Source organism: Varroa destructor, unplaced genomic scaffold (genome assembly GCF_002443255.2).
Source record: "Varroa destructor unplaced genomic scaffold, Vdes_3.0 BEIS01000001.1, whole genome shotgun sequence".
Classification (NCBI taxonomy): domain Eukaryota; kingdom Metazoa; phylum Arthropoda; class Arachnida; order Mesostigmata; family Varroidae; genus Varroa; species Varroa destructor.
This window is the reverse complement of record NW_019211454.1, coordinates 4,797,745-4,823,918: the sequence shown is the minus strand read 5'-3', so window position 1 is coordinate 4,823,918 and position 26,174 is coordinate 4,797,745. Positions and strand designations below refer to the sequence as shown.

At 39.1% G+C, this 26,174-nt stretch overlaps 2 protein-coding genes and 1 long non-coding RNA gene across 5 annotated transcripts in view; 1 reads left to right on the top strand and 2 right to left on the bottom strand.

Moving 5' to 3' along the window:
- Positions 1 to 463: 463 nt before the first annotated feature.
- On the bottom strand, positions 464 to 4,419 carry LOC147758165 (uncharacterized). Its single transcript, XR_015328035.1, has 4 exons — positions 4,085 to 4,419; positions 3,570 to 3,709; positions 3,010 to 3,089; positions 464 to 1,879 (listed from the first exon to the last, which is right to left on the bottom strand). It is a non-coding gene; the product is annotated as an uncharacterized LOC147758165 (long non-coding RNA).
- Positions 4,420 to 15,162: 10,743 nt separating this feature from the next.
- On the top strand, positions 15,163 to 17,603 carry LOC111249253 (uncharacterized). 2 transcript variants are annotated; one of them, XM_086978024.1, is made up of 4 exons: positions 15,163 to 15,875; positions 16,302 to 16,403; positions 17,126 to 17,207; positions 17,304 to 17,439. In XM_086978024.1, the coding sequence occupies exons 1-4, from the start codon at positions 15,752 to 15,754 to the stop codon at positions 17,326 to 17,328; spliced, it is 333 nt and encodes a 110-aa protein (XP_086834150.1). In that variant the 5' UTR covers positions 15,163 to 15,751; the 3' UTR covers positions 17,329 to 17,439. The 2 variants fall into 2 exon arrangements, with proteins under 2 accessions (XP_086834150.1, XP_022658603.1); XM_022802868.2 differs by having other exon boundaries at positions 15,164 to 15,875; positions 17,428 to 17,603.
- A 2,422-nt stretch (positions 17,604 to 20,025) lies between these two features.
- LOC111242950 (uncharacterized) overlaps positions 20,026 to 26,174 on the bottom strand; it is a 62,353-nt gene continuing 56,204 nt past the window's right edge. For both annotated transcript variants that reach the window (XR_015319507.1, XR_015319509.1), the window contains exon 19: positions 20,026 to 24,064. The gene's annotated coding sequence lies outside the window, so the exon portion shown is untranslated. The remainder of the gene's footprint in view (positions 24,065 to 26,174) is intronic.

Sequence of the window (26,174 nt, the reverse complement as noted above, 5' to 3'; positions counted from 1 at the left end):
AGTTTTGGAACATGAGCGAAAAACAACCACGATCCACCCTTTCTTTGTTTGGAGAACTTCATTTTCTCCTGAAATTGACGGTTTACGTCATTGCCATCTGCACTGCAGTTTCTGAATAATCTGAGAAAGACTTTTGTGAGACAGGTACTTAGTAGGAATTAGATTTGAATAGCTCGAAAATTTCCTGAGATGACTTAAAACGTTGTTGTTGGTACAGAGATGTTTAATGTACTATTTTAGAGAAGGGAATATTAACTGGCGATTGGGTCTCCCAGGTGCACCCTAACGGTTAGTGTTTACACATTTTGAGACCTTTTGGCCTGTTATTAGCCCAAAATATAATTACACTGCAATTTTCGCCTATAATGTATTTGAGCAATATTAGTAGGGTACACCTATTAATATCGCTAGACGCACGGTTGCTATTTAAGGTCCTCCTGAGTAATGAGCTGTTTAGGTTTTTTCCAAATTTTATCATTAATTTTACTATTTATTACAGATTAAACTTGTAATTCAGCACACATATAAGAACCGAATTCACTTAAGGCTAGCTATAAAAGACGATACGTTTCGCTGAAAAAGCACAGGGTTTACATTGAACACTAGGGTTTGCTTGTGCCTAAGTGACGGTAACCGGATTGCAACGAGTAGGCCAAACAAATGATTTTTCTAAATAAATGATCTAAAAAAACCAAGACCAAACCGTAAAGGCAGAATAGTTTCATGAACGATTAAGTTGTAATATCATACGCATTTCTCAGCCTTGTTCCATACTGCACGTCTCTGTTGACGCACGACAGTGTAAAAAAACAGCGTTTTTTTACACTATCGTGAACTAGGAAAGACATGTAGCCACACAAATGAGCCGTAATTAATTGCCGATTTCCTAATAAAGCTAAATAAAATGCCTTACCATTACTGATTTCTCCAGAAACGGAAACCATTACTTTTAGACCAGCATCATTCCTAAGGACGCAGTGTGGACGGCTTGATTTTAGGATATCGTCATGATTCTGCCTATCCTGTATTGTCAATTAAAACATTAATATTTCACACAATATTTATAAAGAGAGAATAGTTTTAAAAGGTAGAATAATTTCTACAGTTCCTTTGAATAGCTTACGTTTGAACAAATAGTACAGGTATGACGCATGCTCATGGACACGCAGCATCTATCTGTGTTGTAATGAGCCATGTTGAAACGGCACAGTACGTACATTTTGGGATCGAAATCTACCTAGATACGGATCTTATTACGAAAAGATGATAAACTTAGTAGTTAAAGTCGGGTAAGTGTAAGTAGGTGTAGTTACAAAAAATCGAATCGTAACGTTTCACTGATTGACGTATTTTTGGGATAGCTGATAATTCTATTTTTAAAGGATGGGAAGATCGTCCACGGTTCTAACAATAAGTGCATCGACTAAATTCGTCCATCGAGCGAGTAAATGAGACCCGCGTATACCTTATACGTAAGTTCACTCATCTGAATTGACTCGTTTAAGAAGTGACGGCAAAAAGCGTGTTAGCTTCAAACTTCGTAGAAAGAAGCGCATTGACCATTATCCAGGGATGACTCTTTTTAGATGGTTGGGGCAGTCATGGCCGGATGGTGGCATTTCCCACGCTGCTGTTATAAGGTCCATGACAGCGTCTGGCGAGGAAAGAAACATGCTTCGAAATAAAGTATAGTACACGCTTTTCTTCATAAGGGCATCTCATTTCTTATGCGTCCCCAATGACAATAGAACGTATTCGATGTATTCGGTTCTACTACAATGATGTCTTTGTTGGAGAATATTATTAATACGGCATGACAAACAGGGTCATAGCAGCGTATGGATGACAGAATTTGTATTCGTAGCATGATCCTTTAGATCTGAAATCAAAACACATGCGACGGTAAAAGAGAATATGTAAAGCAGCCTGTGTATTTCGTTCTGCCGAATTAATGGGTATATCGGTAGAACCGTATTTCGCTATCTCAGACAGATAAGAAGACCCAACGAGCCTGTCAGTTTGTTTATCCTCTGCCACGTTCTTATCAGTATTACATGGTCAGGACTTGTCCAGGGTTGATGTTTCGCTGGCCGCCTTGTGACCTGATCGACATTAATTCAATTGCAGACAGGAACATCCCGTTTTTGTCCTTCATTTTGTCACAATTTCAATATTAAACTATATTTTTATAAAAAATATTGGAGAGATACTTTGGCGTACCCTAGCTAATGCAGACAACGAGTTATAAACCATATCGAAAAAGAAAAATTGCCACTGCTAGAGTTTCTTTTTTTGGTGTCGATATTATTATGGCCTGCCTTGATGTTGAGCCCCCTTACCTTAATCGCATTTTTTTGTTTTTCCATAGAATATATTTAGCCACAGGTGCTATTGTTGGTTGGAAATGCTTTGAATGACCTTAAGCGTTAGATGGCGTTAAATGCCTTAGGATTTTAGTGACAGACGTTTCATAGGCCGTTCTGTTTAAACGGATTGAACCTTCAAAACCTTTACAAGATTTGGAAGGAATACACCGAGCTCATTTTTACTGGCATCGTTTTTTTTTTGCTAAGCAGGCACAAGCATTTTCCCATCAGATCTGTAAAAATTAACATCGAGGTCAATAGAATCATAATAATCATATTCAGAGAACCGTTTCCTTGTTCGATGCACAAATTTACGCTAACGGTATATGAAGAAAATATGTTTTTTTTAAGATGACTTTCAAGTCACTTTTATCTGTTTTCGACGTACTCTGCGTTCATGAGGGCACCTTCTCTAATTTAATTGTCTTTTTGGCTAGAATTGACAGGATAGTATTAGTGAAGATATATATAGCGCGATCCAGAAAGCGCCAGCCTGTGTAGCTTTGGCCACTGTTAGACACAAAACGTTTTTCGTTGTCGTACTCACGTACGTATATTACATGGTCTGTCGTATTGACAAGGAATCTGCTCCTGGAAATTCTCGGTCATAGAGGTGTCATTTAGAAGGAACATGCACGCTTACCTTCGTTCACCATATCAAATCGAAGTTGAGACACCGTTAAGAGATGATCTAGTGGAGCTTGTTGTCCTGTCCTCTGTGACCTATTTTTCAGAATATTTAAGCCTTTTAGCCAGCTCAGAAATTGTTTTATCGTTAGAGCGTCGTCAGAGTCTACTCATGGATTTATTGTGGAATAGAAAATGCGACAATGTAAAGGTCCCTATGGAGCCTAAGTGGCATTTTTGTGACTCGGTATCCAAGGGGAAATCGTTACTTATAACACCATTGTCTCTTCTCTCTATCGAGATATCTGTGCGGTTCACTGTTTTTCGGCAATTTCGTCACAAGCCGAAAACTTTTTCAAACGCTTATATATCTACTTGGCCAGAAACATATCAGGATGAAGCTGTTCTTGGTTAAATATGCCGGCTTTAGTCTTACGGGCCCACTACTCGCAACTGCAGCGCCACCTGTTCCGTAATCGAAATCCCCCAAGATATTTGATGACAGTGACGAAAATGACTAGAGATAATAGATCATAAATGTTTTGGACATATTTAAATCTAATACGAAACACCTACCGGGTAGACTTTCTTGAAGACAGTCAGGATAAATTTATACCGTTGTTGACCCCGTGTGTCACCTTGTGTTCCTCGTAATGCAGTTTCACAATAAGGCTGTTGGGATAGTTGGAAGCCTTGCAAAATCACTGAAGGCAGCACTATTAACGAAAAAGAATTCATTCATTCATTCATTCATCTGCACTGACAGGCACAATTGTGATTTACGGGAGCGAGCATTCGTGATATTCGTTCCACACTGAGGATGACCAGTATTTGCCGAGTTAGCTGGTATCTGAACTTTAGACACGGGACCTTTTAGTTAAGGGATAGTGATCCCTAATGGTGCATCTGCATAAAACGGGCAGGATCGAAACCGCACGTAAACGAGGCTCTATTCAGCTAAATAGAAAATAGAAACTCGGTGCGGGGCGGAACTAGTTTCCTTTTTCTTTCTGCATTTTCTTGCAATTGGCAAATAACAACTGTTTTTCTCTAGAGCAGAATGGCGTCGAATATGAAAGTAAAGGACTTACCGCTTTTATCACTGTAAAGTTGCGCATGTAACCTACAATATTTGATAGCTATCTAATTCAATTAAATAAAAGGAAACACAGTAGAGCAGTATCGTATTTGTTTGCGTTGGTGAGTAGAAATGTTGAAAAAATTATAGGTAATTGAGGTTGTCTTATCTACCGGATTAAGATTCGCAAAAGCTCGGGAGATAGCTGAATATCGCTGATATGACAGACTTGACCCTTTCAATAGCTTAAATGTGCGCTTATCAATTCGTTGGGCGTAAGACGAAAACGTAATCCTTTACTTAGGCTTGATTTGAGAAGTTACCTATGACCCGTCTCTTTACTTATATACTTGGCTAATTAGGGAATAGTCATGTAGATCTAAATGATCAATCTAGAATGCAAAGCATTGGGCATAAGTATCAATGAGCTATTTTTTGTTGCAATCACTACATGTACCATGTAGCCTGTTGTGTTCAGATGAAATATGCTTCTGAAGATTCTTGCAGCTGATATAGGATGCGCTTGGAAGATACGTATGCTTTTCACTCTTTCAAGGCATCCTGCGCCTATGAACGTCTTCATAATGAAGCTCAGATGCTGGAATGGACGAGTCGGATGTAAAACCACAGCTGTCGCTTCCTTTCTTTTGAACGTTCCTACTTATGTTCTACATCAACATTGCTTTCAAAGAGCCACTGCGGCGTTGTAACGTTGACGTCATCCAGAAACACAGGTGACGTGTCCGTGTTGACTCGTTGTTTGCTACCTATTCTCCTTACTTCATGCAGAGATGCTTAGTTGACGCACAACTGTGTGATCTTATGATTAAAACGTAAATCTGTTTAAGACTTTCGTTCCTATTGGGTCAGTTATGTTTTATGACTCAGTTAATGTTGGTAGGCCACTATTGCATAATTGTACGGCGGTGGAACGTTGCGTTCCCGAAATTCAAAGACGAATATTTTCTGTAAACATAATAACGATCAACATGACAAAGGAAACTTGTCTATCGTTTACATTAACAATAGTTCGATTCGATAGAAAGGGGGACAGCCATTTTGTGGGATGTTACGTTTATGGCCTAAGTCGTGTACCTATCATATTTTTCTCTTTTACTGAATCGTATTATTATCAGATAAGTGCAGTTATCAATAGTCTCTTATCTGCCATGAAGTAATACCGAACTTGTTTAACGTCAGATGACTAGCACCTTCCGACGAAGGGAACAACGCAACAACATAAAAGACTCTTTTTTCAAATCTTTGTTACACTGCCTATTTATTTGGTAGAAATAAACTATAAAATAAGGGTCGTCTGTTCATAACAGTTAGTGTTATTATACAGCGTTATATTAAGAGTTTCACTCATCAAAGAAAAGCATCGGAATCGGATCGTATCTGGAAAATCATAGCTATAACCTCAGTACTACCGTCCTGACGCCACCGTGGTAGTCGATCGCATTATATCTATGTCATGCTGTGATTGATCTTACGAGTTATTGAAAATCTACTTCAAGTAGAATGTAAAATTATTTTAGGAGTAAACGAAGAAAGAGATCTTTTTTTTTGAGGTTACTGTGAATCCGCGCAAATTGCGCGCTATAAGCTTGCCATTCATCAGATTGGGTCGGGTTGAAAGTGTTTACGGTAAAATGTCTGCTATAAGTAACACATAGTATTTTGACAACGCATTATCATAGACACCCCTCAATGCCCTTATTCCACCTTTGCCCATACGTAATAGCCATTTTGCATCGGGTAAACGATATAAATATCAAGATAACAGCTATGACCGTTCACCACTAGCCACAAGCTGCGTCCACCTTCAGGCTAAAGTCCTCTATCTGATTGATGTTGCAATCTAACGCGTCAGAACAAGTTCGCTGAATATTTCCCCTTTATGAATAGTTCCTGACAACTCTACGTCATGCGTGGTTGTGGCCGATATCAATCGAATTCGAGACCTCTCCTTTATTATATATAACTAAAATTTGAAAAAAAAAGATTTCATTCAGCTTGTAACTGCGGTCTTTTTTGGATATCTTTCTTTGGATAGATTTTTTATACATACCATCTTTCTTTACCGACCCAGTCTATCTTTTTTCAAGTACTTTCAATCTTAGGCAACTATTCACAACAGCTCAGCATTCTTCTTCGTTACTTGAGCTCCAAACTTCTCTAGGCAATCCCTTACTAATTGACTTTTTTTTTTTTCTAAATTCATGATGTCTAGCTTTCAGAGGCCGTTCAGAATGCCCGTTCTAACTAAAATGTACAGTTTCACTCATTTCAGTAAACTCAATTCAGCTAACGTGATCACGCTACGAGTCATAATTTGCCATGCCTTTGTATCGGGAACTTCACATCGAACAGATAGTTCAGAACAGATTAAGTAGGGCTACAGGACTGGTTATTTCACAGGTCGACAGCTATATCATTTCTCAAGCCGATATTTTGATAGGGTTTATATTTAGCGAAGTCATGAGAGACCGTAGCCTCTCTAATTCACTGATGTACCTTATCGGACATGCACTCTGCATACTACTGCTTTTCACTAGACCGCAGTCGAGCTCTATTTTGGTTAATGGGTCTATCCGCATGCATCATTGAAGCAGCACCTCATTCACGGAAACCCAGAAACATCCAACTTCACTTTGCGGTTTGTTGATGAATTTAGCTGTAAAAATAACTTCATGTAATAATAATGTCCACAGTCTTAAACTTATCATCTTGACAGGGGCATCTGTCTAGTTGACTAGCTTTCATGATAACGATTGTGGATTAGTTGTGTATATAGTAGTTAGTATATGTTTTACAAAAAAAAAGAGAATTTTGGTTAGGCAAGGGAGTCCTTCGGGTGTCCTTCAGAATTTGCATGTTCAAGAACACAATATATATTATTGATACTTGTGAAAATTCCACCTTCATTGGAAAATCTAGGATTATCTCAGTTCTAGTAAAGTTACTGTTTTAAAAAGGTTTACCTGCTCTTTTTCGTCTATATATATCTATAGATAGATCTATCACACAGCTATCTGATGTTGAACTATATGTATATATACAGTCAACAAGTGATTGTTTGCTCTAGTCGCATTACCCCCTCTTATAGCTCAATGCGTTTAGCATCTAATTGCGCGTCGGCTATTGTTGCATCGGTGTTTTGTTGTTTCTCTTGAGATACATGGTTGTCAATAGTTGGTTTCTACGCATAACACATAACCTGTATGGACAAAGAAACTTACTTAGTTATCAATGTAACTGTAGGAGCAGTCGTGTAAGCCTGAAGAATCTGATTAATCTAAGAACGAACTAGCAACTGTTCATACCCTTCGTATAGTGATAAAGAACTTCCGACAGTCATAAAAGGCCACCTGTTATGATCATATTAACTTAGCCTGCGAAATAGAAAAGGGTCAAGATAAAGTAAGGACCATTCTTACTCATTACATTCCATCGATTAGAAACAGAGCAGACTGTTTACTTTTATTTGAAGCTCCTTCTCATGTCCCCATGCTTTCTTTCCATGTGGCTGGTATTCTACGCAAATATATGTCCCTTTTTTTTGCTAGGCTAGTAACACCTTGGATTCTGCATTGGACCATAATTTTTATTTACACTATAAAGTCCTTTATACTTTCACGAGAAGTACTTATCATTGAAATGATGAAGGATTCCGAGCGTTTGTGGAAGCTACGTGCTTTATTACTTTTGCTTGCAAGGACAATTTCGATAAAAAAAATAATGTCAGGCATGACGTATTGATAATTGTGCGGTTACGTGAACCTTCATACCGTGTCATAGTTTGCCTGGAGGCTATGTACTCTTCGAAGCGTCGTCGCCATCCCCTTGCGGGAACTCTCAAGGAGTCTCGATTGAATGATAGACTACTTAATGAAATATGTGACGCAGTCGTCAACATCAGACGGTATTCCCCCCAACCTTGGCCAGATCTCGATGGGATTCGTTATTTGTATTGGATACATGGTAGCGAATCCGACTTCCGATCATCCACTTCGTCGGATGCACGTGTCGAAGTCCGACAACCTTATCGAGCATCTTACTTATGCATAACAATGGATTTACCGTACAATAGACAGACCTTTATCGAGACACTTTCCAGCAGTTACATACGAGCTGGCGTTGCGCGCGGTGCTTACTTCGATAGACAAAGTAGGACAGCATATATGGATAATAGTCGTACGTATTGCATTGTATACGAGGCCTGCCGTTGTCGAGCATAAAATGTCAGGGGGTAACTGCGCGAGATTCCCGGTTAACATATTGTTTGTCCACATTTACCGATCAATTGATTAATGTAGACTAATGCATTTCGATCATACAGCGAGCCCTCACTCATGCGAGTAGCTACTGATGTGCGCCCATTTGGGCGATGTCGCTTGCTAGCTTCTCGTAGCCTGATCTCGGACCACTGCTCATGCTAAGATGTGTGCCCTTTGGTGATGTGACGAATATCTCAAACATGTTAACAGGACGAAAAGAGCCGTATAACAAATTGTTCACAGTGGCAAGTTTTATTTTTGGCTTGGACCTATGGGACTCGGCAAGGCTGCGTCATTTATCCCGCCTGTTGGTCCTTCTTTGGCTAGGAATACACGGAACCTTTGTCTACCTAGTCTTCGTTGAGATTCTGGGATTGTTAAAGGGCGCCGCGAACTGCGTAATGATTGCGCATACTATCGATGGGGCTATTTTCGCAATCATGTGGGTTAACATGCTCTGGCCTATTCTTTTTGAGAAGACGATACTTTTGGAGCTTCTCGAAGACGCGAATCGAACCCTTGTGTGGCATGTATTTGTGCTAATTCTAAGCATGCCATATACAATTTGCCAATCGAGATATTTTTTCAAACAAATACACACAAGTCAACTACTTGAATCCGCAAACTGCTTCTGCTCTATTGTTCTACCCTTTTTAAGGACGTTCATGATTATGATCTATGTGGAAGCTATGTCGTCATTGAGAAATCGCTATAGATCCCTTCTGGCAGCTACTGCAACGCCGAGCAGCGACCCGTATATACTACTAAAAGCAAAATGGCAACTGCGAGATTCTATAAGAGATCTCAACGAACTGTATGCGACGCCACTTTCGCTCGCCTATATACAGATCTTCCTGGAGATGATTGTCAGCATCGGCCGCTTAGTGACGGAGGCTGCAATTGAAGAATCGTTTATGTATCTCATAAGCAACCTATGCTTCACCATTCAGCTCTATGTGATCGCCTCGAAGAGCTCGAATCTGACAGACTTACTCATCGAAATCGAACGTTATGCTTTACACAGACGGACACATGAGTGTGCCATGAAAAATTGGTTACATGACACAGATCCTTCATTGATCCTGTGGCAGGTGCTTCGTCAGGATGAAAGATGGGATTCTCTTCGAGTTGCCTGTTTTGTTCATAGCCGAACCACGTTGATCTCATTTCTGGCCACATCGACGACGTGTGTATCCGTAGTGCTACAGTTTGACTTCAAACTCGTCAAAGTCATTTCTGATCTCGGAGCGAAATTCGGAAATTATCCGACAGATTCATAACATTATATGGTCAGGATTTTCAACCAACGTTAACTCTGCATCGCGCTAAGTGTACGCTAAATAAAAATACTGAATATGTCCGCTGAAGGCATTTACGGGTGGCGCGCTTATCGTAGCGTTTAATTCTCGAGCGCGTTTCTTCAGTCTTTATTTCGTCGTACGTGCAGACTCGTGCTATTCGATATGGAGCGTGCGTGCTCGGTGTGAAACGCTGGCCAGTTATGGTATTGACATTCAAACTCACGAGAACTTATACGACCTCCATAAATGCTTTTTCTTTTTGCACTTTTCACTAAAACACAATAATTTACAGTGGCAGCTATTTCATTTGCGCACGTAATAAAGGACCTGTCTATCAGATGCGTCTGAGCTAAACGTTAGATAAAGCTACGGTTCGTTCCAGGGCTGGTAACATCGGGAGCGACTCACAACAATAGGGCTCCAAAGACACGTTGATGCCAATTGTGAAGAGTTTTTGTCTGACCATTATGTAGAACGTCCTATTAAATATCCCAATCACCACAAAACAATAAGCCATGGCTAGGTAAAAAATCGATAGGCAAAATAACGAAAAAGTGTGACGTTTAGCTATCCCGTGTTTGTTCCCATACTTTCTTATATATATTCCCATATAACACAGCACTACTTAACCCTTATGCGTTCAGTCATAAAGCAAGAGACATAATAAAATACTAACCAAGCGATTGGCCGCGACAGCAGTGTCTTATCGTGGCAACTGTATGGACTGTGTAGGCCACCATTATCAACCAATTCGTCCGCTACTTAGTACATAGACGTAAGCATTGCCATAGACCATTTACAGTAGCAGAGATGGTGTAGTCCTAATAAATCATGGATAGCTACAATGCTAATTATTAAGATACGAAAAAGGTGTTACGCTAAATTCCTCTGAGGGTAAATTCATCGCAGCGAAGTTCATTGCTTTCTAACACGATGAAGTGCAAAACGGATGGCAAAAAACCATGAAAAAATGATTCCATATGATACTTCACATCCGGGCTGATACTTCGCAATGTAAACCTGTTTCTCGCGGATTTTAATAGGGGCAAATGCGTCCAGGTTTGTCGAGGACTCCCTACTGGACAACCCTCGCAGTCATACTTCTCGGATAGGATGAGGGCTGATTCAATATACACGTAGTAAAGGGTGAGGCTGAGCAGCGGGTTAAACATCCCAAACGATATTAACTTTTTTGCGTTTTTGTGTTCTTACCTCTAATATCATCGGCAAACGAAATAATTATAGAAAAAAATCCCACTGGATGTTATTATATAACCATGCCGATACTTCGAGCGAAGTGGTTTAAACTTTATTGAAAGGCGATATCAAAATGATTTCGGATTGGCCTTCTGTATTTATTTTTCAACCCAAAGATACATTATACTGCTGCAATAGCTTAAGCAGTTGTATTAGATATAAGACCAATCTGACGATACGGTTTAAAGTATCATCGCGTTTTTTTCCTCTGCTGCACGGATTAGAGGTGTGTTTCGCAGTTCGCAGCAATTAAAAACCATTTGCAGCGTCTTTAACTCGTGCCCAGTTGTTACATGTATTGATGGCATACTCCATAATGTTCTTCTGTGGACTATAATCTGTGGTCCGTGTTGCTGGAAAGAGTTCAGCTTCTGGCGATTCTTGTCAAATCTCTACAAGTCGAGGTATGTGGAAAACACATTTGGTCTCTTATTTCCGGCAACTGATCTTATACACCAACCGGCTCTCTACACTCCATAAAAAAGAAACGAATATAGCAGGCGTACTTACAGGTGCATTTCCCTATTTCCTTCCTTCAAGACATCAAACCCCACGTTTACTGAGAAGTCGATGTTATTGCATTCAAACATCGGCACAGCATCCTCATGTCGGCATGTAAAAGTATCGACTGCTTCGAGAAAAGTCTGGCCGGTCAATATAGTACTTGCGATTCAGTAGTTTTTATGTATCGAGAAGATCGAGCACATTAATAGGGGAAGCTTAATCGGCCAGCGTGAGCACAACGTTGTATCAGGGCACCGGATCGAAGGTTTCTTTGAAGTCGCGTTCGGTTTTCGTGGGGCATTTATTTCGGGAGCTATATTCATCCGTTGCGATGACATTACGTTTTCTAAGTAGCTGTTCAAGTACTTGGAGTTATACGATAAGGATACTTATTCTCAAGAGACGAGAAAAGGATTCGTTTCAGATGAAGTGAGATTCTTTCTTGCCTTAGTTTATTTATCAGAACCTTCTAGCTTCCCATAGAAGGCATTTTTAACGTCCAATATGTTAAGAAGGAGCTTCTGGTTTTGGTTCTTTAACAACGTCTCCTTTTCCTTAATCTTTTACTCCAGCTTGTGGGTTAGGGTAATCTCCATTACATTGGCGATTGTATTAATTAAGACATATTTGTGATAAGACATCGAGACAGCAGGATTCCCCAAAAGCGGAACGCTTTTGGGGATTAGAGCAAGTTCTGTACCTTTCCAACTTTGTGGAAGCCCCACAAATTATTTACGAGATCTCCAACAGATCAGGCGAATGTCTAGACTATGTCCGGTGGCCCTCCATTTGGGCCAAGGATTTTTCCAGCATTATCCTTACACCTGTTCTTTCTCTCCACTCGGTAATGACCTCTGGGATTTCTACTATGTCTACGTTTTGCTGATGTCTTCTTGACAGAGTTGGGAGGTTAAGCTTAGCAGGCAAACATACTACCCGCTATGCCATCATTGCGGTCGTTGTAGCTTAGCATTCGCCTGCAAATCGTGGGTACATATGGTGCTGTAGATTCATAGACACAGTTGGTTGCCTGCCGAGTAATGGACGTAAAGCTGGTAAACCTGGTAAATAGCTACAGGCTATATCGTCGGTCGAACGGCCGGTCAGTCAAAGTCGATGAACTTACATCGAATTATTTAACTAACCGCCAGAGCAAAACTTGCCATTAAGTTACTACGCTTTACTACGATAGCTCGAATGGTTACCTGCAAAGAAAGAATAAACCAATAGGAAAGAGAAGTAATTGGAGCGGGCCAATGCACCTGCCACCGCCAGAAAACATGACAGCATAATAAGACGACTGCCGCTTATCATTTCAATGATTAAACAATTGTTTTAAGACTCTTTTATCAAAGGCACAGGCACAGGGCGATTTTTATGGCTGTCTCACATTATATACTACCGTAATAATAGCAAACAAACAGGTAACACAGTCATAACATTTTCGGATAGACGTAACATGTATAGCTTCCAACGTGACGTCACGTCTGTACGTGTCACAGCCGTAAATCAATAAACCATTTTTACCCTCTATTCGTTGCTATACAAATTCTCATAATAAAGCAAAATTTTTATATTAATAACAAATCACGATAGCGATACGAGACCCTTCAATGTTATTCTCTAAACTTCTGTTTGCGGTTTTTAGTGTGTTTCACCTCTGGGATTTTATATAATAATGAAAATAAATAAAATTCTATTCATACTGAATGTTTGGTACACAGCCAGAAAAAGATCATTAGAATTCTGATCACATACGTATCGTCTATGCGTACACCGTTCCGGTAAAAGCAATGAATAATTCTTCGAATAGAAAAAGGCTATAAGGAACTAAATTCACAGCTTGGGTTGGATCTAACTGCTCTTTCCTCATAGATGATTTATGTTGAAGGGCAGCTGGCGTTCGTCACACTTTTATTGTACAACAAGTGGCTAAAGAACGCACTAAGTGCAAGTTAGAGCTTACGATCGACACTGCCCTCGCCCTGTTTATATACTTTATGCATGTTATTAGTAGACTAGAAGAATGAGATTACCATATCGCCTACAGGGGGCTCAATACTGCTGCATATAATTTTTTTTCATCATTAGATTTCTTCTATAGTATATGTCGACTGATTACCTAATTATATTTAACTAATTATATTTACCTTGTTCATATATATATATATATGCATTTTACATTTCAGTGGAATGCGTATTTCTTGATGAAAATTAGAGAGAACAGGTTCTCTTGAGCTACTGGCCATAGTCACCGAAACTTTATTAAGTATTAAGAGTACTTTATAAAGCACAACACAGTATTTTTCTTTTGCAAATAAAAGAAGTTCGTCGTAAATTCAACAAAAGATTTACTTTGACCTAGGTGTGCCTACAGCTCAATAGGCTCGAAATCAGAAGTGTCGAAGGACGATTTGTAATCAGAGTCAATCAATGATTACCCCAACAGGCCTACGTGGGTACATTGTTGTTTCGAGTCTCGGCAACATTACATGAATCCTCTACAGTTTATATAAAAGAACAAAATTATTGTATTTTGTGCTTTCTCTGTTAGCCATAACGTTTCTAACGGTACTACGCTGCTTTGTCCGCATACAATGGATTATTAAAATCTTCAGCAGCGCGCCCCCGACCTGCTGTATTTAAGAACGAAATGCCACAGCTTTCTTGTGCAGATAAAGAGTTGTTTCTAATCGCCATTTAACAACTTGATAGCACTTCTGCGTCTCTGTGATACCTAATGCATTTCCACTGTCAAGTGAGCAGTAAGACATGCCGTATTTCGAAAAATTGCATTCTGGAAGTGACATTTCCAGGGGGTTGAGGCTAAGCGTGCCATTGCCTGTATTATCAGAGACACGGAAAGTCTAAATTCGACCGTGTGTTTTTCTTTTTTGTTCCGAGTTTATTTACGAATATGTACATTTATCGTCTATACGAAGGCAATGAGCGAGCTAAAATGTCAACATTTTTTGCTCATCAATGAATTGCTTCGGAACGGGCGTACCCGTCGAAGACAAATGTGCCATCCAAATACAACGCCATCGCAGGCAGCACAAATTCACTCTTTACCACACCATTTTCGCTGTAGCGTACTCAAATCTTCGCTATATAGCAATAAAACCAGCGAACTCGAGACCATAGATGCTTCATTTTGCAGCTTCATCTCATCGTATCGTTCAGGCCGAGGTTAATAACTTCATACATATAGAATATACATTTTCAGATACAGGCTTCGTTCTGGTCATACCTGGTCCAATATGTACATAGCATTGGTGGAAAAATTTGCACGCTAGGCGAAACCGTCAAATATTTTTTACTCAATTCTCACGTTATTTTTTTTTAGAGTGCAGTTCAAGCTGCTAGAATTACTTCAGGCAATGTGTATCTTTTGCCGTACCGTGACCCGACGTATTCCCAACGAAATTAATATTCTATTGAGTAAATGGTACGCAGTGAATACGAAAACGGGCAGAGTTTGTGTTAAATATTAAGCGCTACGTGCAGGCGATTTCGGCTTTGAACATTGCATTTTTTCAATTGTAAATAGCGGACCTTAGTCAATACCCAGAGATCCTCATTTTACGCTAGCTAGACAACATCAAATTAGAACATAACTATTAAATTTTGTTTTAAATATTTAGCCCATTTGCAAGATAAGTGAAACTCAGTCCCTATTAAAGTTATCACCATAGAGCGCGACACAATCTAGATCCCTTGATTTTGCCATCACAAAATATCCAGACGCCTTCTAGTTAGGTCTAGTCTCAACTGTTACGCATGACCGACAGCAGTAGCGATAATTTTACTCTTCGTATTGCTATTGTCGCCTGCCGTTTCGAGTCATCGGGGCAGCGACGAAAGTAGCTTCACGCTACACGGTCGCTGTCTCTAGTAGGAAACCGTTCTATTCGCGCACGGGTTGCTATCTTTCTGTTCAACTAGAAGCCAAGTGACTAACGAGTAAGAACTGTGATCCCGTAGAAAAAACAACTCCTTAATTCGAGAATCTTTGAATAGCCGACAAACCAGCCATTTAGCCACCTGCGGCGTAACTTCAGCTAACGATATACGTTGAAATGATGAACCGTTTGTTCTTTATCGCCTTTATTTGATTTGGCCATAAACTATCACAGAACTAAGCTCATTTCGATCGGTCGTTCAGCTTCTTGCGGTCGATAATTTTCTACGTCGGAAGGCTAAAACCATGCTAAATTACATCAATGTGTAGTCTTAAAATCAAGAGCTGATTAGTGCATGTATTTAGAGACCTGAGCAAGTAAAAAAATAGAAAATTCTCAACGTGTAACGAGCGACATAGTGGCTGAATTAACTAGCATGTTGAAACTCGTTGAAAGTCTGATCGTCGCGTTGGTGACAGTTGGTAATATTGAAGATATACAAAGCAGTAGTGCCAGATCACTTTCGTATAGTTACTACCCGAACGTCAAGACAAAAATGGGTAAGTACAACATTTTTTCGTGGTGCATTCTCAGAAAAGAGTGTATTGTTCTCAGTATTGGGTGCGCGTTCGCTAACCCGTTTCTCCGTACCCGTCCACCATTATCACTTTGAGGTAAAATCAACGACGATATCAATCCTTCTCTTTAGAAGAAATTGAGAGGAGTTAGTTAGCGATCATTTTTTTATTTCTCAAATCAGATGTTCTTCGTGTGCAATATATAATTAGCAATATATCAAATCAAATTAACTATAGTTATTTCTTCGTTTTCTATGGCCTATCCTATTTCCCTAGCGCCACGAAACTGTATCCCTAATCTGTCGTATGATTAAAATAGGAACAAGAGAACGGATAGAAACAGTAAGTACATGTTACACACACGGTTGTTAATTCAAAGATCTTTTTGCATCTGCTGACCTGTATCAGATAAATGCGTGCATCCTATATACGCCGTCCTATTCACAGGAGATTATTACCCAAAAGGCCTGTGCGAAAGACACAGGTGCTTTATTAATGCCGGTGGACAAGGTTAGTGGTATGGTATTATATCATTGATCCCTATCATTTGATCCGCTGATAAACGTATTGTGGTTAATGCAACGTTTTATTCCAACTCTATACTTCGATCGACTAATGAGGTAGGCTCAGTTGTACCTAATATTGCCCGATGGCAACCACAGTCACGGAACAAAGTGGCGAGCTAAAAGGGTACTTTTCCTACAACAATTTACAAGCATTATGTTAGAGCAAAAGGAAATGATTTAAACTTATCTAACACTAAACATTTTTGCCTTACAAACACTGAGTGTGAGCGCATCTCTACCTAGACAAACTCATTGGTATTAGCCATGACGTTGTGTCTGTGAAAATATCTGGGGTTGTTCATAATAAACGCGTGACGCATAAAGTAGAATTAGAATGCCGTGGTTCTATTATCGTTAGGAAGCGTCATTTGGCCTTTAATTTTCTCTCTATCCCAGGTATGGGCAATGGAGGTAGGATATTTTCGCTGCAGCGTTTGAAGGTTATCCGCGAAAGAAGAACGCTATCGCTAGGATATAGCCATGTTCCCGCGATATTTGGGAAATATTGAAGCTTCCGCTGTAGAATGGCACGATCGTGCTAGATCATAAGTTACGTCATTGGTCGTGTTAATCATAACTGCATACAACTTGAATTTAAGAAAAAATCCACTAACGCTCTCTCTTTGGTAAACAATCAATTGAAGGTCATTTGGTATTTATGAGCAGGTCACCTTGAAGTAACAGGATGCCCTCCACCGCAGATTCGTGGTTGTTGGCCCCTGAGCAATGAAACTCAACCTTATCCAAGGTACGTAGCTAATTAATACAATTTGCAGTGCGTATACAGAGCGTCTATCTTGGTGCACGTTGATCTAACATTGGCTTAATTTGAATGTATAACAAGATTTAGACCGCTTTCTCGCCGATGAGCGATTGTCGGAAGAGTCACTTTTTGGGGGGTGAGCAGGGAGTCGCCGACGCCCCTGTTCCAGAGCGGACCATTTCTACCGACGTTTATGCTGTTGCAGATGCTGCAAGCACGTGATGGTGTGTGTCCAAGGAGCGATGGATCACGGGGATCACGGCAGTTTCAGCGTCGTCGAAGCCAGCCCGGGCGATTTGAAACCGAGGCCGTATCGCCGACCCCGAAAGGGGCTTATCTCACACTATTGCAAATAAACACAAGAAACTCTCAACCCGTGAATTAGTCGCCATTCGTACCTTATGCATCTAGACATTGAGCTATAGTATATATATACGATATTTAGTAACGGTAAAAGCCCACATCACACAGAAATGCTTAGGGCGAACATGTAGTAACGGATAAAATGATCGAACAATTGGCCCAGAATTTAAGCTATAGCTAGAATAAAGTATTTTTGCCGCGTCTAACAAGATCAAAGCAAATTTTTTTAATTCGCTACGAGAGTTACGATTTTAAGTATAAGCTTTGAAGAGTGCAACGATAGGATCATTTACTTATGAATTAGGCTACTCGAGGGAGTAGGTTTTTTCGTCCATCACCCACGTAGTAGAATAATAAAAATAAACGTATCGCAAAAATAATTATGAGGATTCCTAACGAACAATGTTTCAATTTGACTGATACTGATGTTTACCAGTACGTCTTCAGCGTAAGAATATGATTTTTATTAGGTTAATTAGAAGTAAGTAATCAATTGACGGAAGCACATTAGTGCCCAGTTAATAGTATTCGTTTCCCTTCCTGGAAACTCTCCTCGAATCGATTTTTGTGCCATCCGAAACCCAACTGGGTAAACAGTTCCTTTAAAAAAGGTAATTTGTTATTCCTATAGACCATAATACTACTCAATGCAAGCAATAATCGGATAAAGAGGTGTTCTAAAGGGAGAGCGGGAACGACTATAACACGGTAACGTTATATACATCTAGACCGGAACGCTTGAGTTAGATATCTTACGTCAACTTAGGGCAAATCTCCGAACGAACGACCGACTAACTTTATGCAGGCGAATTATGATGTTTTTGTATTTGGTTGATTTTTAAAATTGAGCACGATTCCGAGAGAAATTCTGACAACAAGATGCGGGAAGTTTTTTATTTTCTATCTGACGAACGAAAGCTCCGTCCGGCTACGACAGATGGACCCGCTTAAAATGCCAATCACAAAACAACCAACGATTTTATCAACGGCTGCCGTACGTCGGTAGGGTTCTTAAAAGATATCGCAACAGAACCATTGCACCTACACGCCAAGGGTATCATAGACCTCACTTTAACGTGTTTAAAACATAAACATAGATCGAATGGTGCGGCAAATTTTCTTTTTTTTTTTCCTATTTCTATTCTATATCTATCTAACCATTTTGCTATTTGCTTAATTATTATTAGGTTATTGCGTCTATTCTCTATACATTTTTAACACAGAAGATACATAGGGAACTTTATCAATTCGATCTAAGACGAGCCGGCAAACTTTGTACATAGACAGACACAAGGCTTCTTCTCAGACTGTTATTTTTTACGTCTGCGATGGTGACGTGTTTGTCAGCAAAGGGAAGAAACACAGAGATGATTTAGGCCTGCAGATAGATACTTTGATTTTACTATGTAAGTTGACGCAATACGACAACCTCTACGGGCCTCTAATTAGGCACGAGCATTAGTATTTATTTTGTCTAAGCTTCGCTTATTTATGTAACTCATTCTCTAGCTGTTTTCGTTCGCCGACACTTTTTACTGTTTCACTGGACCAGGAACAAACATGTAATAGACATTGCTTTTTTATAATGTTAGCAATTAGAATATGCCTATAACGCGGTAAGTAGGCTACGTCGGCCCGTTTTTTTTGAGTCAGAATAAAAGTGACCGTTCTCTGCTCAAAACTGGCCGTTACGATTTTTTTTTCTATATAAAATAAGCGTACACATTTTCTGAATCATTTTTCTTTGTTCTTTAAAAGCTTCGAGAGCAAAAAGAACAGTATCATAAGGAAGATGTTAATAAATACAAAGTTCGCAGATGTTTTGAAATATGGCGAAGCAATATTTAATAGTATATATATATATATATATATATATATAGTACCGGATGTAAGCCGCAACACGATTATTAGCTATGCTTCAAATTTGCAATGAGGCATACTAAACCCGTCGTAACAGTAGGTTTACCCCTAAAAAACGTCTTATTTTATTGACACATATTATGCATGCTTACGTACTCGTTAGATATGCACGTCGCCAAAGTAGAACGACTTTCCGGATCTGTCGTCCCGAGTCTGTCTTGACTGTTGGCTCGCTGAACAAGGCCACAACTTAATAGGTGAGGCTGATTGGTTACTGTTTTGCTTAGGTAAAAACGAAAATATTTTAACCATATGGCTTTCGTTACTCTCCCTGTCGACACTCTTCAGAATACAAAAGTTCCGAGCGATCGAAAATGCTTCGGACCTGTTCATATAGCACTAGAAACTCGGTAATATATACGCGTATGCCCAATAAGTTGCAAAAAAAAAAAGAACTTATATGCTAAACACTGCTTTTGGCACCATGCTTTGGTACGGGTCTAATGGCATGCCAATATAACAAATCCACTTATCTGATCTACCAACCGAAAGTTTAACTAGTGGGCAGTGAAAACATGAATTTGAGTGATTTTCTTAGCATCGTTCATCGATACAATTTATTCATCGTTTTCCATCATTATACATTATCGTATTTGTCCTTTTATCTCTGTCTTTAGTTGCTGTCGTCGTGATTTTCATTTAATTTTTTCTACCTTTAAGTAACATAAAGTAATTTAAAATGTACACACTTAGCAGTTTTAATAAATTTCTTGTATTCGCTCATTTCTTTCCTATTTATCTGCCTTTACCCTCTGTATGATGTGTTCGTCGTAAGCACTGCTCCCCGGTACCTTTTGTCGTCTCGGCCTTGTCGCTTATGGATTTTTTTGTGTATATTTTTTCGGTGTAATTCCGTGTACCGACGATGCGTTTTCTGATCGCACTCTCAGCCGCCCCCTGTCTATTTATCCCATCGTTCACCACCGTTTTCAGCAAGCAATATCACGTCTCCTTTTAGACATTGCTATTATTACGAAGAAATATTATCATCAATGTTAATTTTTGTGTGATCTGCCGACACATCATCGCTCATTTATTTTGCCCTCATTTCTCAGTATTTCAATTGTTCCTGGCTCTGTCTTCACATCATTATCATGTCATCAATCAATAGCGACAACATCCACCTTGCAATGTCATTATTATAATAATAATATTTATATCATTAGCATTATCATTAATATTATCGTTATTATTATAATTAGTGTCGTCTTAATTTACCCACTTGTTTTCTTTGTAGTTCGTCTTCTATTTACAATAAATATATATTATATTTACATTTTAATAATGATGACGACGTCTAAGTAATGCCGCTTTAATTCATAGCCGTTCATACACATCTATATATATATATATATATATATATATATATATATATATATATATATATATATATAAATTCTATGCCTATAACTATATAATGGTGTTATTATCATTATTATGTCCATTATTACTACTCTATATTCGATCACTTTTATAATTAATATAATGTCTTTCATTCGCATTGTCTGATTATTATTATTATCATCATCATCATCGTTACTAATATAATAATTATAAGCGATCCTTTGTTTTCCATTGCACCCTCTACCCTTGAGATAATCGAACAGATGTTGCTGTTATTACTTACTAATTATAGTTATCATCATCATTATTGGTAACTTTAAAAGTCGTCATTTATCAATTCAGTTCACATACATTTATTCCTGTGTACAGGTTCACTCAGCGTGTAAACTTATCTACCTATGCAAATTTCCATTACACCCACAAAGTAAGTTTTTTTTTCCATTCACAAAGGTATTGAATAGTCTCTCCGTGCCCCGAGCGGCCTATTACTATTGAAGAAGCCAGTCCGATCAGAAAAGCTTTCTGGGCAACGGTTCTCGTTCTTGCGCTGTTCCAAAGATGGCAGGGGCATCCACTTTTTTCTATAAACACCCAATTAGTTCGATAGTAAACTATGACGAATAATAATTACTTATTTAGGATCCTTCCAAGCCTAGCAACAAAAGCTAGGATAGGTTAATTGCTACACTGAAACTAATCAGGATTCGTTTTTTTTCCCTTTATATAGAAATTATCAACGATGGCACCTCTAATTACACTAAGAGCACTTATTTAATGATTAATTTTTAGCGCAATTTTTTTTCGAGACCTGCAATATATTCTTCCAATGTTCAAAAACGTTAATCTCCATCGTCATTGATTAATTACTAATAGCACGCTATAGAATTGCCGTCACAATTATTGTCATACCCTTTTAATAGTCCCATCGCTATCTGCGACGCCCCTTTTACTCGATTTTGTTTCATCTATTTTCAACGTCATTCGCCTATTGATAACTTATCACAGAGCCCTGGCATTATTTCCGGCCGCCTCGTCCTTGATCAAATTTACTAAGTGTTCTATTGACGCCCAGGCGATCACACCTTCGCTGGCATAGAGCACGATTTTTTACATTTGTTTGTGAGTGAAACTACTACAGACACAAGCCACTGACAGCTTTGTTGGGGTGGCAAAGGCTTTGTTTCAACTTGGACGAAGTTCGCAATAGCAGATTCACCTAAATTCCCTCTTGTTTTTCCCTCGAAAACTTGCTGATTACATCCAATAGGCATCTGAAGTCATCTCATTTTGTGGTGTCTCTACCCCTCTCGCACTGGCTATATGTACATTATCTCGAAATGTTTTAATATTTTAGGACCTACTTCTATAACATTAGCAGTCGCATCTTATTATATAATCACTACCGTTATAATCATTGTTGTCGTCTCTTCATACACTTTTCATTTCCACATATCACCACGAGTTGAATCTCATTTTCTCATATTACTATGTCTATGATATTCCACCATAATAGAACCCCGTCGAGGCAGCTGCAACCTCCACGCTTTTCGAAGTCAATCTTGCTGTGGAAGGCAGTACGGGGCTGAAGAACGAACGCGTGGCCGCATGATTCATGTTGCGCGTGTAGCTTCGGCCGTAGATTTTTATTGTGTGCATGTGTTTGTGTATAGATCTGTGAGGTGTGCTTGAAGTGCTTACTCGTGTACCGATCACGTGTTTGGGCTGATGTGCAGCTTTTCTATGTGTATTTTTTTGCAAGATTTTTCATCGTTATAGTTGAGTACTAGTAGTGCAAGTACGTCTTAATGTTAATTTCTCCCACAATGCCCCAACCTGTATCCATGGTTCTCTCTAGGAAACACATATGGATGCACATGCACCATTGATATAGTGACATAACTCTTAACGCATTGTACAGGGCTCCGATTCGGCACGAACAATCCCTCCATGTTTTTCATTTGAGAAGAGACTCTAAAATAGCACCACCCAATTAGATATATAGCTAGCGCGCTTAACGACTGAACCCTAAGCAAAGACTGCAGGCCACAGCCTCGTACCCCATATAGTCCAAAGTTGAGCGGCATATCCTTGTGTGAAAACACACAAGACAAAGCAGAGATAAGATATTAAGGCCATAAGCTAGTTAGCATTATTACAATTGCAATCGTTTCGCCTCTTCACTGTATTCGATAATATGTAGTCGTCAATAAAAGCTACGCCGATCCCTATAGCCTCGAACGGCTCTCAAACCTGACTCTGTTTTCGTCAAAAAATTCGGGAAGGGTACATCTTACGGAACGGAGCATCAGCAGAAACTAGCACGCTCGGCTGACTGTGTTTTCTGCTGCTAAAAAAAAACAAAAAAAAAGATCGTAGTAAACGACAGCTGTAGCAGGAAGGAATCCAGGATAACAACAAGGACAACAATGAGTTGACGAGACCAACAGCTACTAGTAATACATAGCATGCTATACCGTCCATTTGAACCTACCCCCAACTAGTGGCAATTGAGCGATCTCGCTTTAACACTACAATCAGAAGAAATTCAACGTTACAGATACATCTTCTTACGAACTTTGTTGTACTTCGTACTCACACACAACAAAGTAGCTGTCCAGACATATGCAATCGCCCCTGTAGAATCAGCGTTTCCATTGTTCCGATGATAACAGTCAATAAGCACAGCAGACGTGGTAGCAATAATTAAAATAGACGTATTAGTACAAGTTCCAATCATCATTGCCACGATATAATAGTCGACACTAAGAAAAACCATATATCGGCAAAAATAACTTCTTCTATATGTTTACGATCATCATATTTTTATAACTACAATAATAATTACTACTTTTTTTCAAAGTGTTACTATCAGACGTCAGCATAGAATCATTTTCATCACACAATGACCTAGGCACACGCCTAGGCAAGTGCCTTCGTCAATGTCTATTCATATGCCTAGCTGGTATTAGCCTGTCTTCGTATTTGTGCATCACGTGTAGCGTGTAATTAAGTCCTCGTTTCCATATGGACATGTGCGGGTGTGTGTGTGTGTGTGTGTGTGTTTGTCTGTGTGTATTCATTGCAATTTGTGTCTGGCAAACCCAACGGGAGATTCGTAGTTGCCCCTGCTGCCGAAAGTCAGGGAATGGGGGACAACTTGAAGTTGGCGATTTGACTGTGGCCTCGTTCTACGCTCTATTCCGTTCCCGGATCTTCTATTTAGCAAAAAAAAAAAAATTAGTGAAACAGAAACGCTGTAAGTAGGCATGATAAGATAATTGTACACATATAAGAATAAGCGCCTTCTATGTGTACCAATCCTGAAGAAAAACATTACAACACCATTTACGCTCTTGACGGTAGCACTAATTATCCATATCTACCTGTATCTATATTATGCGAACTTTATTATACGACAAAGTTCATCGACCGGTACCAAACGTAACGCACGTCGGACGTACGATTAATTTCGATCTCTATATCGATCGTTAGGTATGAAAAATGAAATAGATTTCTGTACAGCGATGGTCTTCCTGAGGATTCGCTTGCCTCACCGAGCGTTCTGCCGTAGGCACTTCGGGATATGCTTACGCACCTACTTCACTTATCATAAAGGCTAAGCTCATCCACAGCACAAATATCGAAAGCTGACAAGTATCATTGATCTATACGTGATTCACGTACTTTCTTCAGAAACTTCGTTTCAATGACAGCAGTGCACGTTGGCATGTAGCGGTTTGGCAGGCAAAAACAAAAAAAAAAAAAAAAAAAAAAAAAAAAGATCAGATTAATGAACAGGCGGCAGTGCTAAAAAGTTATTTTTATGGGAAATCTCGAGAGCAAAAAATGTCGCGCTACGCCGAAAGCATTGTGATGATACCTTTTCAGATTACTGTTTCTACGTACTCGAGTAGGTAGAAAATGATGGTACGTACGTACCAGTGAATCTTACGTCATAGAAGGTTTCAGTGCAAATAAATTTATGATTTAACAATGGTAAGTTAGCATGGTAAAACACGAATTTTTGTTTCTAGATGTATTCTAAATGAAGCCAAGTATAAGTAAAATAATAAAAAAAAACACTGATATGCTTAAGTCGGTTACACGATGTTGTTGGGTAACTCATGGCTCCATTTTGTACGGGCATTTTCGATGGCCAATCGAGGGCTTCCAGTGACAAAAACTCAGAATTAGAATCTTTTCACTATAAACGTACTGGTCAAGAAGCAACGGACGCACACGCTAATAAAAGGCATATCGGAACATCAACAAGTTTCTACACGAACGAACCGGGATAAATTATCAAGAAAATAATATAGAATTGGCAGTTCTAGCATCCACCAAGCATAATACATGTTGCAATAGATCGTGGGGCAAATCTGAATAAAGTGAAACTTTAGTTGTTTTTTTCTAATGCAATATGTAAGCTTTCTTCTCAGTTGCTTTTTCATGGTAAACGTTATTTTTGTATTGTTAGCTCTATTTTCAATGGCCGGCAATCATCTATTACAAGGTAATTGCACATTATGACAAAATACCATCTCGTAGGAAACAGTCGTAGCTATTATATAAAGGTTAATTCTCACTCGTCGCTAGCATACGGAAAATGAGCTGTAAGCAAGGGTTCTTACTTTAAGCATATACTTTTTTGCGAGGTGTGCTTAAAGTCACAATTTAGTTCTTCTTCGATTTTTCAGCCCGAATGAGGATAATAGCCTATCTAGGCAAAACATATATGCCCTTAGGAAACATGCATAAAAAAGGTAAGCGATATCAGTGTGGTAAGGATCCGTTAGTTTGTATGGAATTGATTGGATTAACAGCAAGAGATTGGGACGGTAGTCATTGTATGATCGTTCATTGTTAAGTCCACGCATTGTACCGCAAATCAACAAACTTCATTGTCATCATTACTTGATCATCTGGCCTAAACGGACAGCGTACAAGCAGGTGTAGGATCCTTCTTTTACAAGGTGGCATATGGTAAAAGGATAACGATATCCAACCATTCCAGTGTGTGCTGCCCAAGCTATGCTATCGTCGTAGTTTTAATAGTTCTAAAGTGAATCTTAACATGACACATTTCCATCTATTCTAGCAATGACCATTTCCAGATATTTCCTATACTACGGCTAGCCACAGTCACCACCCAATAATATTAGGATTAGTTTTAAAATACAATCAATTTCAATGTACACGTAAAAATAGATAAAGCTTTATCTACTTTCTATTTTATGAAAAATATGTCCATTGCGTTCTACCACTCGCAAACTAACCATAGATGGTTGGATTGTAGAGTTTTGCTTGTCTGTGTTTAGTGTCACT